The sequence below is a fragment of the Entelurus aequoreus genome, linkage group LG04, assembly GCF_033978785.1.
Source record: "Entelurus aequoreus isolate RoL-2023_Sb linkage group LG04, RoL_Eaeq_v1.1, whole genome shotgun sequence".
NCBI classification, from domain to species: domain Eukaryota; kingdom Metazoa; phylum Chordata; class Actinopteri; order Syngnathiformes; family Syngnathidae; genus Entelurus; species Entelurus aequoreus.
Genome location: NC_084734.1, coordinates 74,102,906 through 74,116,514, shown reverse-complemented (window position 1 = coordinate 74,116,514; position 13,609 = coordinate 74,102,906). Strand labels below are relative to the sequence as shown.

Genomic DNA, 13,609 nt, shown 5'->3' with positions numbered 1-13,609 from the left:
TCTGTGCTTTTGAGTGATTTATGGGTTATTACGGTAACCTACGTCCCATCAGCTCCAAGCAGACGAGCAAAGTGGGTGGGGTTTGTTTACAGCAGCCAGCCTGAGACTCGACTGTCAGGGAGGGACACAGTAGCAGATTTCTACAACAAAGTTCTGTTCTGCAGAAAATTTATATTATATGGATTATTAATATATGCATATGTGTCCTTTGCTTTCACGTTTCACCATATTTGATGCATTTTGCTTTATTGTAAAAGATTGATCTCGAGACGGTCATCTGAGAGGTACGTTCATATGTTCTTAATATTCAGTGTTTTATCTTTCATAGTTAATATTACACATCCTACATTAAAGATTAAAGTACCAATGATTGTCACACACACACTAGATGTGGTGAAATTTGTTATTATTTTCATGTACATTATTGTATTCAGCAAAAAGGCTGTTCAATTCCATTCAGTTTTTTGAGGTGGTCTGTAATATTTTTAGCATTTTACTCGTCATATTGTATTATATATTACTATATCATATTTGTATTGTTTTTTATGTACATATGTATACTGTATATAAATATATACAGTTACATTCATAATAATAGCATTGTGTTTAAAAAGGCAAGTAAACCTTAAAAATTATTCAAATAAATCGTATTTTAATGAATGCAAATACATCGGGGACACTGCATATTCTGTTTCAAAGCAAGAAAATTGGTAGAAGTAATTGAATTTGCTAATATTTTACAGAAAGTCAAGAAATACGTTCCAAAAAATAGCAGTGTTGACGTCTTTCTTCACAAACTCAAAAATGTACTGTATAAACTAAGATATGCTTGAAGATTCAACTTTCCTGAGAATCATAAACTAATATTTATTGCATAACCACGGTTTCTGATAACCGCTTAACATCTGTGGTACATGAAGTTGACCAACTTCTGGCACCGGTCAACAGGTATTGCTGCCCAGGACAATTACTATGCGCCATAATTCCTCTGCATTTCTTGGTTTTGCTTCATGAACAGCTTTTTTCATGTCAGTTTACACATTTTCTATGGGGTTAAGGTCCGGGTATTGTGCTGGCCACTTAATTACTTGAATTCTGTTTGTCTGGAACCATGGTTTTGCTTGCTTGCTACTGTGTCATTGTCTTGAAGAATTAGTTCCGGCATTGATTAAAATGACCAAAATACGGTAAATATTGAACATATTACATAATGTTATGAACGTGTCAGTTACTACATTATGTATAGACTTGCAGTGTGTATACAAAACGTTGGATTGTTTTTAAGTTGTCTTAGAGGGCTTTGAAGGCTACAACGGTGACTTTTATTATCTTTAAAATCATAATAATAAAAGGACGCATGGTCTTGTCTCTCACAATGATTGTGAATAATAGGCAACATTCCAAAAAAAATGGGGAGTTCCAATTTAAGTAACAGTAAATTGTCAAATAATTGCTTCTGCTCCTAATAGACACTTGGACCACTAGGTCCACCATCCACTTAAATAAATACTTGCCTTACCACAGATTGGCGCATTACCTCCCTCAAGAACAACAACAACAAAAATACAGACAACCAGTTATATACAAGTTGCCATTACTTCCACGTGGCAGTGGAAATCACTACTATTAATACATGGAGTCTGTAAAGCTCAACTTTATGCTTAAATATATAGCACAGAGACAAATGCTGAAACATTGTCTGCTCACACGAAGAGTGCACAATCTGCTGGAGGGGGGGACAATTAAGTGGAGTTTTTAGAAAAATATATGTTAATGTGGGACAAACACAATCATTTAGTGTTCAGAAAATATATGAATGAGATTACTGTTAAGTGTGTGATAGAGGCTGTAATCTAATATAGCTTGTTCCCTCACCACTTTGCGATTCCCCTACTGCGGTGTCAGTCTCAGATTTTAAAATATAATTGACTACATTGAGATATGAGTACCCATTGACGTTTATATTAAATAAATTAAAATGTGTTTTAGAGTGTATGATGTGTTTTAAGAGTATAAGAAGTATTTAAGTGAAAGATATGTGGAGGGCTTTTGTTAAATGCATATTGTATAAACTGTAAAACTACTTTCTTCCATAATTCGTGAAACGTAACACCTCCCCATAATTAAGGGAACATTTAGTATTTATTAGAGATGTCCGATAATGGCTTTTTTGCCGATATCCTATATTCCGATATTGTCCAACTCTTAATTACCGATTCTGATATCTACCGATGTATACAGTTGTGATATATACAGAGTTTGTTGTGATGCCCCGCTGGATGCATTAAACAATGTAACTTTACCATGAATTGATTAACGTGGACCCCGACCGACTTAAACAAGTTGAAAAACTTATTCGGGTGTTACCATTCAGTGGTCAATTGTACGGAATATGTACTGTACTGTGCAATCTACTAATACAAGTTTCAATCAATCAAAAACAAGGTTTTCCAAAATAAGAGAACAACTTCAACTCCATTTATGGAAAAAAATGCCAACATGGCACTGCCATATTTATAATTGAAGTCACAAAGGGCATTATTTTTTTTAACATGCCTCAAAACAGCAGCTTGGAATTTGGGACATGCTCTCCCTGAGATAATCCTAATACCCATTACAACTATGGGTAATACTATACTTTGATTTTCACAAAGTGCATTATTATATATTTTTTTCAAACATGCCTCAAAACAACAGCTACAAAAACAATGAAGGCACACAGCTTCAGTCCAGAGTATACTAGAGCATACTTGCCAACCTTGAGAATTCGAATTAGGGAGATGGGGGGGTTGAGGGGGCGTGGTTTGGTGGTAGCAGGGGTGTATATTGTAGCGTCCCGGAAGAGTTAGTGCTGCAAGGGCTCCTGGGTATTTGTTATGTTGTGTTTGTTGTGTTACGGTGCGAATGTTCTCCCGAAATGTGTTTGTCATTCTTGTTTGGTGTGGGTTCACAGTGTGGCGCATATCTGTAACAGTGTTAAAGTTGTTGATACGGCCACCCTCAGTGTGACCTGTTTGGCTGTTGATCAAGTATGCATTTCATTCACTTATGTGTGTGTAAAAGCTGCATATACAAACCCTGTTTCCTTATGAGTTGGGAAATTGTGTTAGATGTAATTATAAACGGAATACAATGATTTGCAAATCCTTTTCAACCCATATTCAATTGAATGCACTACAAAGACAGGATATTTGATGTTCAAACTCATAAACTTTATTTTTGTTTTGCAAATAATAATTAACTTAGAATTTAATGGCTGCAGCACGTGCCAAAGTAGTTGGGAAAGGGCATGTTCACCACTGTGTTACATGGTCTTTCCTTTTAACAACACTCAGTAAACGTTTGGGAACTGAGGAGACACATTTTTTAAGCTTCTCAGGTGGAATTCTTTCCCATTCTTGCTTGATGTACAGCTTAAGTTGTTCAACAGTCCGGGGGTCTCCGTTGTGGTATTTTAGGCTTCATAATGCGCCACACATTTTCAATGGGAGACAGGTCTGGACTACAGGCAGGCCAGTCTAGTACCCGCACACTTTTACTATGAAGCCCCGTTGATGTAACACGTGGCTTGGCATTGTCTTGCTGAAATAAGCAGGGGCGTCCATGGCATACTTGCCAACCTTGAGACCTCCAATATCGGGAGGTGGGGGGTAGGGGGGCGTGGTTATTTACCGCTAGAATTCACCAACTGGAGTATTCCATATATATTTCATATATGTGTATATATATATATATATATATATATATATATATATATATATATATATATATATATATATATATATATATATATATATATATATATATATATATATATATATATATATATATATATATATATATATATATATATATATATATATATATATATATACATATGTATGAAATACTTGACTTTCAGTGAATTCTAGCTATATATATATATTTATTTTATTTACATAAAAGAAATACTTGAATTATCTATCCATTAGTTGGCAGTATTGTCCTGTTTAACTTCTCTGTTCATGACTGAGAAATCATTTCGGCCACCGTGTTCAATGGAGAAGTCTGTTCTACATATTTACAGGCAACATACACCTTCCCCTTCGAACTGTCCTGGATGAACTGAAATTCTTGTTTCCATTCGTTTTGGAACTTGCAAGCATATTTATATTGTGGGAAAGCGGACGTGAGAATAGGCTGTCCCCACTCAGTCTCAGGTCCACATTGAGCTGGAGGGGGCGTGGCCTCCAGCTCCGGCTGAATACCGGGAGTTTGTCGGGAGAAAATCTCTGCCGGGAGGTTGTCGGGAGAGGCGCTGAATAACGGGATTCTCCCGCTAAAAACGGGAGTGTTGGCAAGTATGGTCCATGGTAACGTTGCTTGGATGGCAACATATGTTGCTCCAAAACCTGTATGTACCTTTCAGCATTAATGGCGCCTTCACAGATGTGTAAGTTACTTATGTCTTGGGCACTAATACACCCCCATACCATCACAGATGCTGGCTTTTCAACTTTGCGCCTATAACAATCCGGATGGTTCTTTTCCTCTTTGGTCCGGAGGACACGATGTCCACAGTTTCCAAAACAATTTGAAATGTGGACTCGTCAGACCACAGAACACTTTTCCACTTTGTATCAGTCCATCTTAGATGAGCTCAGGCCCAACGAAGCCGACTGTGTTTCTGGGTGTTGTTGATAAACGGTTTTCGCCTTGCATAGGAGAGTTTTAACTTGCACTCACAGATGTAGCGACCAACTGTAGTTACTGACAGTGGGTTTCTGAAGTGTTCCTGAGCCCATGTGGTGATATCCTTTACACACTGATGTTGCTCGTTGATGCAGTACAGCCTGAGGGATCGAAGGTCACGGCTTAGCTGCTTACGTGCAGTGATTTCTCCAGATTCTCTGAACCCTTTGATGATATTACGGACCGTAGATGGTGAAATCCCTAAATTCCTTGCAATAGCCGGTTGAGAAAGTTTTTTCTTAAACTGTTCAACAATTTGCTCACGCATTTGTTGACAAAGTGGTGACCCTCACCCCATCCTTGTTTGTGAATGACTGAGCATTTCATGGAAGCTGCTTTTATACCCAATCATGGCACCCACCTGTTCCCAATTAACCTGTTCACCTGTGGCATGTTCCAAATAAGTGTTTGATGAGCATTCCTCAACTTTATCAGTATTTATTGCCACCTTTCCCAACTTCTTTGCCACGTGTTGTTGGCATCATATTCTAAAGTTAATGATTATTTGAAAAAAAAAAAAGTTTATCAGTTAAACATCAAATATGTTGTCTTTGTAGCATATTCAACTGAATATGGGTTGAAAATGATTTGCAAATCATTGTATTCCGTTTATATTTACATCTAACACAATTTCCCAACTCATATGGAAACGGGGTTTGTATTATATGACTGGTTGTATGGGGGAAAAGCGGACGTGACGACAGGTTGTAGAGTACGATAAAGGCAGTGCCTTTAAGGCACGTCCCCAATAATGTTGTCCGGGTGGAAATCGGGAGAATGGTTGCCCTGGGAGATTTTCAGGAGGGGCACTGAAATTCGGGAGCCTCCCGGGAAAATCGGGAGGTTGAAACCGATACCGATGATTTCAGATATTACATTTTAAAGCTTTTATCGGCCGATATTATCGAACATCTCTAGTATTTATTCTACCACATTACTACAATGTTGTACATAAGTTGCATTTTCCTGTGGGAAAAACATGATTACAAATACAACTATTCATTTTATCAGAATGGTACATAAATACAGACGAAACTGTAGTGACAATTATTTGTATTCAAATCCACTTGCTACTATATTATTTGCACCTCTCTAATTTGTGGTACTGTTTGCCTTGTGATGTAATTTGCATTTCAATGTGGTTTGACTAACCGCTGAGAAAAACAATGATCATTGCGGGTGTTTGTCATTTTGCCTCTGAGCACCTTCCTAATGTGGGTGTCTACCTTACCTCTGTCATGCTGTCGCTAAGTCATCTTGATAAAGTGCGAGATCACCGTGTCGGAAGAATAATAACATAAATATCCAGCTTGAGAAGTGCCAGCAAATAATTCAAGTGACAAAATTGATTCATTGCGCCGCCACGAGCTGTTCAAAAAACACAAGCACAAATTGCGACTGCCCATTGTTCCACATACAAATGGATTCGTTTAACATGAGGTCTTTGTGTCTTGCAGTGCCCGGACTCGACCTGTAAGCAGGACCTGCTTGCCTACCTGGAGCGTATTGCCTTGTATTGCCACCAGCTCAACATTTGTAGCAAAGTCAAGGCTGAAGTTCAGAATCTGGGAGGAGAGCTGGTTGTCTCGGGGGTAAGTTCACCATCATTTTAATCACGGACACCGGGGAGGCATCTATAATTTAGTCTCTTCAAAGCAAGGCAGAAGAAGTAGAGTAGTTGAAAAAGGGGTGGTAAATGACGTATGAAATAAGCCTAACTGTTGGTGAAATGTTTTGACAACTCCTGAAGGGGACGGAATAAGATGACAGCGTTGAAGTCTCAAAGGTAACGAGACTGAATCCTGGGAAGGAGTGGGAGAAGATGCGAAAACAGCAGAGGTTTTAAATCCTAAAAAGAGAGTTTCTAAAGTTGGTTATGCCACGGCACACTTGTAAACAAAACTGTTGATAGGGAGCGCTGCTTGCTTGAGATCAGATGATATAATACGTTTGGGAAGTTCTCTCCGTACAGAAGTTCTAATGTAGATATTTGTTAATTGCCTGGTAACAAAAATAATGTATTTTTATGATTGAAATATTGCCCAAATGCCCACTTTCTTTTTCCAATCAGGGCCATGTTTACAGGCCCGTTAAAGCATTACCGGTAATTAGCCACTTGCCAGTCAACCTGATTGTAATAGCACGCTCTGGGTGCATGAAATAATGAATTCCTCCCCCCTATTCCGCAGGGCTAAGAAGACCAAGCTTTCAACACTTAGCATAAGTGTCACCAGCGTCTCCAGGCTTTTAAACCGCTGAGGTTGAATTAGACTGACCTTTTTTTGAATTCCTGCATATGTTTATATGTCAAAACGTGGAAAGGTTGTTGATTATTGGACACAAACAAAGACGCCTTTGTTTTCACAGGCTAAACATTTTGTCTGCTCTTTTCCTCTCTCACGTGAACAGTTGGACAGCGCTATGTCCCTCATTCAGGCGGCAAAGAATCTGATGAACACAGTGGTGTCCACCGTGAAAGCGTCCTACGTCGCCTCCACCAAATACCACAAGAACAAAGGAATGGAGGCTCTAAATATGCCCGCCATTTCGTGGAGGATGAAGGCACCTGAGAAGAAGCCCCTGGTGAAGAGGGAGAAGCAGGATGATGGCCAAACAAACCGGGTCAAGAGATCTTCTCAAAAGAAGCACATCAACCCTGTGCAGGCTCTGAGCGAGTTCAAAGCTATGGATAGCATTTAAATCCTCCTCTTTTTGTTTATATAGAGATCAAGCTTTGCATTTTATCTAAAAGAGCTTTTAACATATTTTTGAAGATCTTTTCATAGATGGTGTGTGTGCACGAGTGAGTGAGTGATCGATCTCAAGTTCATCAGATCTGGTTAGCTTGATGCCGTCTTCTGTGGAAAATAGAGAAGCATCAGGCACAGTAATTTTTCCTCTATTTTTTCCACTTTTTTCTGTCATGTTAATGGTAGAAAATTAGTTTTATATGTATGAATTCATGTGATCGTTTTTGTATTTTTGTTTAACCTACTTTGTAATACTCTGCTGAGGTTTTTGTTTTCCCCCGTGATGTCTGACTATGACCAAGTAACATCAGCACTACAAATAGAGACTATGCAAACTGCCTTATTGCAACAATGTTTGAAACACGTATGGCTAAGTGAGATATGAATATGTTTTGGACCAGCTGTGACAAACCAAAGTTAGTATATATTTGTATTCGCTCACATCTGGCTATACCACACATGCTGTATTTTACTACTCGGACTTTGTTTTGGCCGTAGAAACGATACGTGTACTATAACGCCGCATAGTTGAAGTCCAACCGGGTGCCGTTTATTTACTGTCAATGAGACCAACCTCCACAACTGAAGACTGGGTCCAAATGGAGGGATCATTATTTTTTTCTCCTCTCAGCCTTGGAGGCAGGTGTGGAAATAAATAAATGGGTTTCTCCCCTTGTCCTTATGCTTAAACACTACTCCACCACCTACATCATTAAAGCTTTAAACATGTCATTAGACATAACAGTAAAATGATGTGTCTTTGGAAATGTTCCTGTTTGGTTCTGTGCCCGTTTGACACTAGTAAAATAATCCCATACGGGCATTTATGTACCGACGACAAGTACATAATACATTTTCTTCGCTGCACAACCAATTCGCTCATGTTTTTTTTCCCCCATCAGTGTTTTATGCTTGGAAAAGATATGAGTAATCAACTTTGCTGTGGATTTTTTTTTTGTTTTTTTTGCTCTTGATAGCTAGCCTGTTAGCGCACACTGTTCCGAGATCATGTGCCTGCTTTCTATCTCAATAAATAAACAATTGAATAAAACCCATCCTCCCCAAGTGCTCTTTCCTAGTACACTCAAGGATGCGGTGCTGCAGCAGCACACAAAAGAATGTGTTTCATGATTGCAAGACACCACTGATTGTTACTCTCCGAGCGTAACGCAGAGGCCGTGGAAAGAGAGAGAGAACGTTCTCTTGCCGATTGCATAATATTGTCTCACTTTCCACGTGATTTGAGATTGTATAATAAAGGTCCTCTGGGGAAAAATGTTATTAGATGGCTGGCCATAGGTCACCACTTTCCTTGTGAGCGATTGCAAGTCAAAGCTAAGTTTTACTGCTTAAACATACTAATGATAACCATTACATCATGTCAATTTAGGGATTACCTCAAATTAAGTTCAGCTGTGAAGATTATATTGGAGGTGGGAATCTTTGGGCAACTCATGATTCAATTTGATTCCGATTCTTGGGGTGACGATTCTTAATCTTATTTTGTACATAAATTATAATAAAACCTTTACAAAACAGGTTATAAATTACAAATGCTCTTGGCTGCTGACGTCCGACTTTTACATGCAGTGTTTGCTTTAAAATGTCTTTTTTTTAAAGTTAAAGTGATTTAACCCCCAATTCCAACCCTTGATGCTGAGTGCCAAGCAGGGAGGTAACAGGTCCCATTTTTATAGTCTTTGGTATGACTCGGCCGGGGTTTGAATTCACAACCTACCAATCTCAGGGCGGACACTCTAACCACTAGGCCACTGAGTAGGTTGGAAGTTGGAATCTTACTCAATAACAGTCGCAATTTTACAAGCAAAGCTTAACATTTTGACAATTTTATGAAAAGAGTCGTAATTTTACTCGACAAAAGTCAACATTTTATAAGAAAACTTTACTTGGAAAAAATATGACAAGTCCATAATTTTACTAAAAAAATGTCACTATTTTACAAGAACAACAGAAAAATAGGCAATATTGTGATAAAAGTCTGAATTTTATATTACAAATGTCACCATTTTGCATTAAAAAGTAATAATTTTACATAAAGTAATAATTTTATGAGAAAATATTGCAATATTACAGAAACAATGAATTGGAGAAATTGTTCCCAATTTTATAAAAAAGAATTTCACAAGAAAAAGGTCACAATTTCACAAGAAAAACTTAGAATTGTAGCAGTATTATAATAAAAGTTGTAATTTTACTCAACGCAAGTCAGTTTTACAAGAAAAAATTTACATTTGTGCAATATTATGATAAAAGTTAAAGTACCAATGATTGGCACACATACACTAGGTGTGGTGAAATGTGTCCTCTGCATTTGACCCATCCCCTTGTTGTGAGGGGAGCAGTGAGCAGCAGCAGTGGCCGCGCCCGGGAATAATTTTTGCTGATTTAACCCCCAATTCCAACCCTTGATGTCGAGTGCCAAGCAGGGAGGTAATGGGTCCCATTTTTATAGTCTTTGGTAAGTGCAATACCAAAAATGTATAAAAGCAACAGCATCAATTTTAATATCAATAGTAGTTAAATGTTTTTAATAAAAAAAATGTCTTAAACAAATTATATATATTTTTACGGAGCCCCTAAAGGGACATGAGGGAAATTCTTTATATCTAAAAAAAAATGTTTTCCCATCTTGTGCGCACAAGAAACTATCTCGAGCGTACGAGAAACTTTTGCGTACACACGAGATACATATCTAAAATAAAAAATCAACCATGTCCCTTTAGTGGCTCCGTATATTTTCAAAAATACTGAATCTATTTAGAATCGAAATAAATAAAAATTACGATTTGGATGTGAATCTTTTTATTTGTATTTATTTTTTTAGCTCCATTATTGTATTGCTCTTTTTTAGTGATGGGTCAAACGATACTGAAGCATCAATGCATTATGAACCACAGGAAGTGATACAGTGTCTGTGGATGTGTCACTTTAAAAAAAAAAAAAAACGTGACCGAAACAACTGCTGTGTCGTTAGACTGTGATGTGTTTCTTCATGACATTAATTTTAGTCTCCATCATCGATCTAAATGGAACTAAAAGAAATGTAGAAGTCTGGGATCATTTTGGTGGCACAGTGCCAAATAGGGTCAACTTTCTTCTTTGTTACTGTTTAGATCATTTAGCGGAGCTGCATGTTTCATACTCCTTTCTGCGCAACTATTTTTTTAATACATATATATATGTATGTGGGGGAAAAAATCACAAGACTATTTCATCTCTACAGGGCTGTTTCATGAGGGGTTTCCCTCAATCATCAAATCTCCTGATGATTGAGGGAAACCCCTCATAAAACAGGCCTGTAGAGATGAAATAGTCTTGTGATTTTTTCCACACATACATATTACGCTCTACCACGGTATCGAGCACTATTTATTTTATTTTAATTTATTTTTTATTTTTTTTGGGGAGATAATCTAATTAAGACATATATATATATATATATATATATATATATATATATATATATATATATATATATATATATATATATATATATATATATATATATATGTATGTATATATATATGTATATATATATATATATATATATATAAATATGTATATATATATATATATGTATATATATATGTATATATATATATATATGTATATATATGTATATATATATGTATATATATATGTATATATATATGTATATATATATGTATATATATATATATACATATATATATATATACATATATATATATATATATATATATATATATATATATATATATATATATATATATATATATATATATATATATATATATATATATATATGGCCACACATCCAAATGCACAGAATCAAATGTCCTGATCACTTGGCCCGGTGTATAAAATCAAGCACTTAGGCATGGAGAGTTTCTACAAACATTTGTGAAAGAATGGGCCACTCTCAGCGATTTCCAGCATGGAACTGTCATAGGATTCCACCGTTGCAACAAATCCAGTCATAACATTTCCTTATTTTCCTTTTACTATGTACACAAAAGACTTATTCCTCTCAAGTATATTTGGTAAATCCGTCTAAATCTGTGTTCATGAGCATTTCTTCTTTGCCAAGATAATCCATCCCACCTCACAGGTGTGGCATATCAAGATGCTGGTTGAACAGCATGATTATTGCACAGGTGTGCCTTAGGCTGCCGACTATAAAATGTCACCCTAAAATGTGCAGTTTTAACACACAGCACAAGTTTTGAGGGAAAAGTTTTAGATCTTTGGGGTGAGGATTCATATTTTGTATCTATTCTTTTTTTATATACATACAAACATTTTATTCTTTCTCATTTGTGTATTTTCGCTTTATTGTTAAAACGCTGTTGTGCTCCATTTTTGTTTTTGAGGGTGCCGTTGCATGTCTTGTCAAATTAGAAAGAGTGATGAAGTGTTGCTATATATGTCTGCCGGAATAAATACATTAATTCATTCAATTCATTCATTCATACTTTCTCACTGAACCTATCCAGCTGACTATCAACGGCCAGCTGGCAAGGTTTGGTAATTAGCAGAACCGCGGCCTACTTGACCTTTCAGCTGAACACTTCCTGCAGCCGTTTTAATATCTGTCGCTTGTGTAACTAGTGCTGCACAGTGTGTGTCTGCATGTGTGTGTGTGTGTGTGTGTGTGCTTCTTTTACCCAGGTGTGAATGAGTTGGATGTTGCAGTGACTGCCGCCGTCAAGTGGGGAGCTGATTCCGTGTTGGCGTTGAAATGTAGATTAGTAGATTTTGCTAAAACATGTTATTCACGTAAAATGTTCTTAAAACTAATCCCGACCTCGACATCGCTTGAAGTGAATCGGTACGTGTTGGTGAGAATGACTTAATACGTCATTAGCATGCGCTGTACATCTGAGTGCTATTTCAGCTTGTATCCGGCGTTAATGCGGACGTCTGGCTTCCCTAAATGGCCCGTTCGGTGTCATTCGTATCCATTTTCCTCAGAATGTGATTCTAAAACGGAAACCTGCACCTCGTCTGCGTGTTAAGTTGAACCTAATGGGTAAAAAAAAAAAAAGATACATCTGACTGCAGAGTAATATTATTCAGTGTGGTTGGGAATTATCTACTGTCTGAAGGAGGTCTGTGTGCTGTACACACACACACACACACACACACACATTCTTGTATTGGTTATCTAGTTGAGACATCCGAAAAATGCCTACCTCTTTAGGACCACCCTTTCTAGACATATACAGATTTGTATTTACAACATTAATAATATATACATACTATGCAAATATAAAAAAAAGGTAAGCTTTTAGTTATTTTTCGGAGTATAAGTCGCTCCGGAGTATAAGCCGCACCGGCCCAAAATGCATAATAAAGAAGGAAAAAAACATATAAGTCGCACTGGAGTATAAGTCGCATTTTTTGGGGAAATTTATTTGATAAAACCCAAAACACCAAGAATAGACATTTGAAAGGCAATTTAAAATAAATAAAGAATAGTGAACAACAGGCTGAATAAGTTATAATTATTTATAAGTTATATTTATTATTATTTATGATTTAAGTGTACGTTAGATGAGGCATAAATAACCAACTGAGAACGTGCCTGGTATGTTAACGTAACATATTATGGTAAGAGTCATTCAAATAACTATAACATATAGAACATGCTATACGTTTACCAAACAATCTGTCACTCCTAATCGCTAAATCCCATGAAATCTTATACGTCTAGTCTCTTACGTGAATGAGCTAAATAATATTATTTGATATTTTACGGTAATGTGTTAGTAATTTCACACATAAGTCGCTCCTGAGTATAAGTAAGTATAAGTATAAAAAGTATAAAAACTGCGACTTATAGTCTGAAAAATACAGTACTTTTTTTTTTTTTGAATTATTTGTTTGTAATTGGTTTTTAATCTTCATTATTTACTTCAAGTTATTACAGTATGTCTCTATATCAGTGGTTCTTAACCTGGGTTGGATCGAACCCTAGGGGTTCGGTGAGTCGGGCTCAGTGGTTCGGCGGAGGTCAAGACACACCCGACTCATCGTGTAGTAAAAACTTCTCCCTATCGGCGTATTACGGATACGGCAACAGCAGAAGTGTAATTTGTTGTGAGTTTATGCACTGTGTTGGTTTT

At 36.8% G+C, this 13,609-nt stretch overlaps 1 protein-coding gene across 2 annotated transcripts in view; it reads left to right on the top strand.

Moving 5' to 3' along the window:
- Window positions 1–8,515, top strand: part of ctnna1 (catenin (cadherin-associated protein), alpha 1) — a 96,317-nt gene extending 87,802 nt beyond the window's left edge. For both annotated transcript variants that reach the window (XM_062045672.1, XM_062045670.1), the window contains 2 exons: window positions 6,189–6,323; window positions 7,141–8,515. In XM_062045672.1, coding sequence (XP_061901656.1) covers window positions 6,189–6,323; window positions 7,141–7,431 — 426 coding nt within the window. In that variant the 3' untranslated portion in view covers window positions 7,432–8,515. The remainder of the gene's footprint in view (window positions 1–6,188; window positions 6,324–7,140) is intronic.
- The last annotated feature ends 5,094 nt before the right edge of the window (window positions 8,516–13,609 follow it).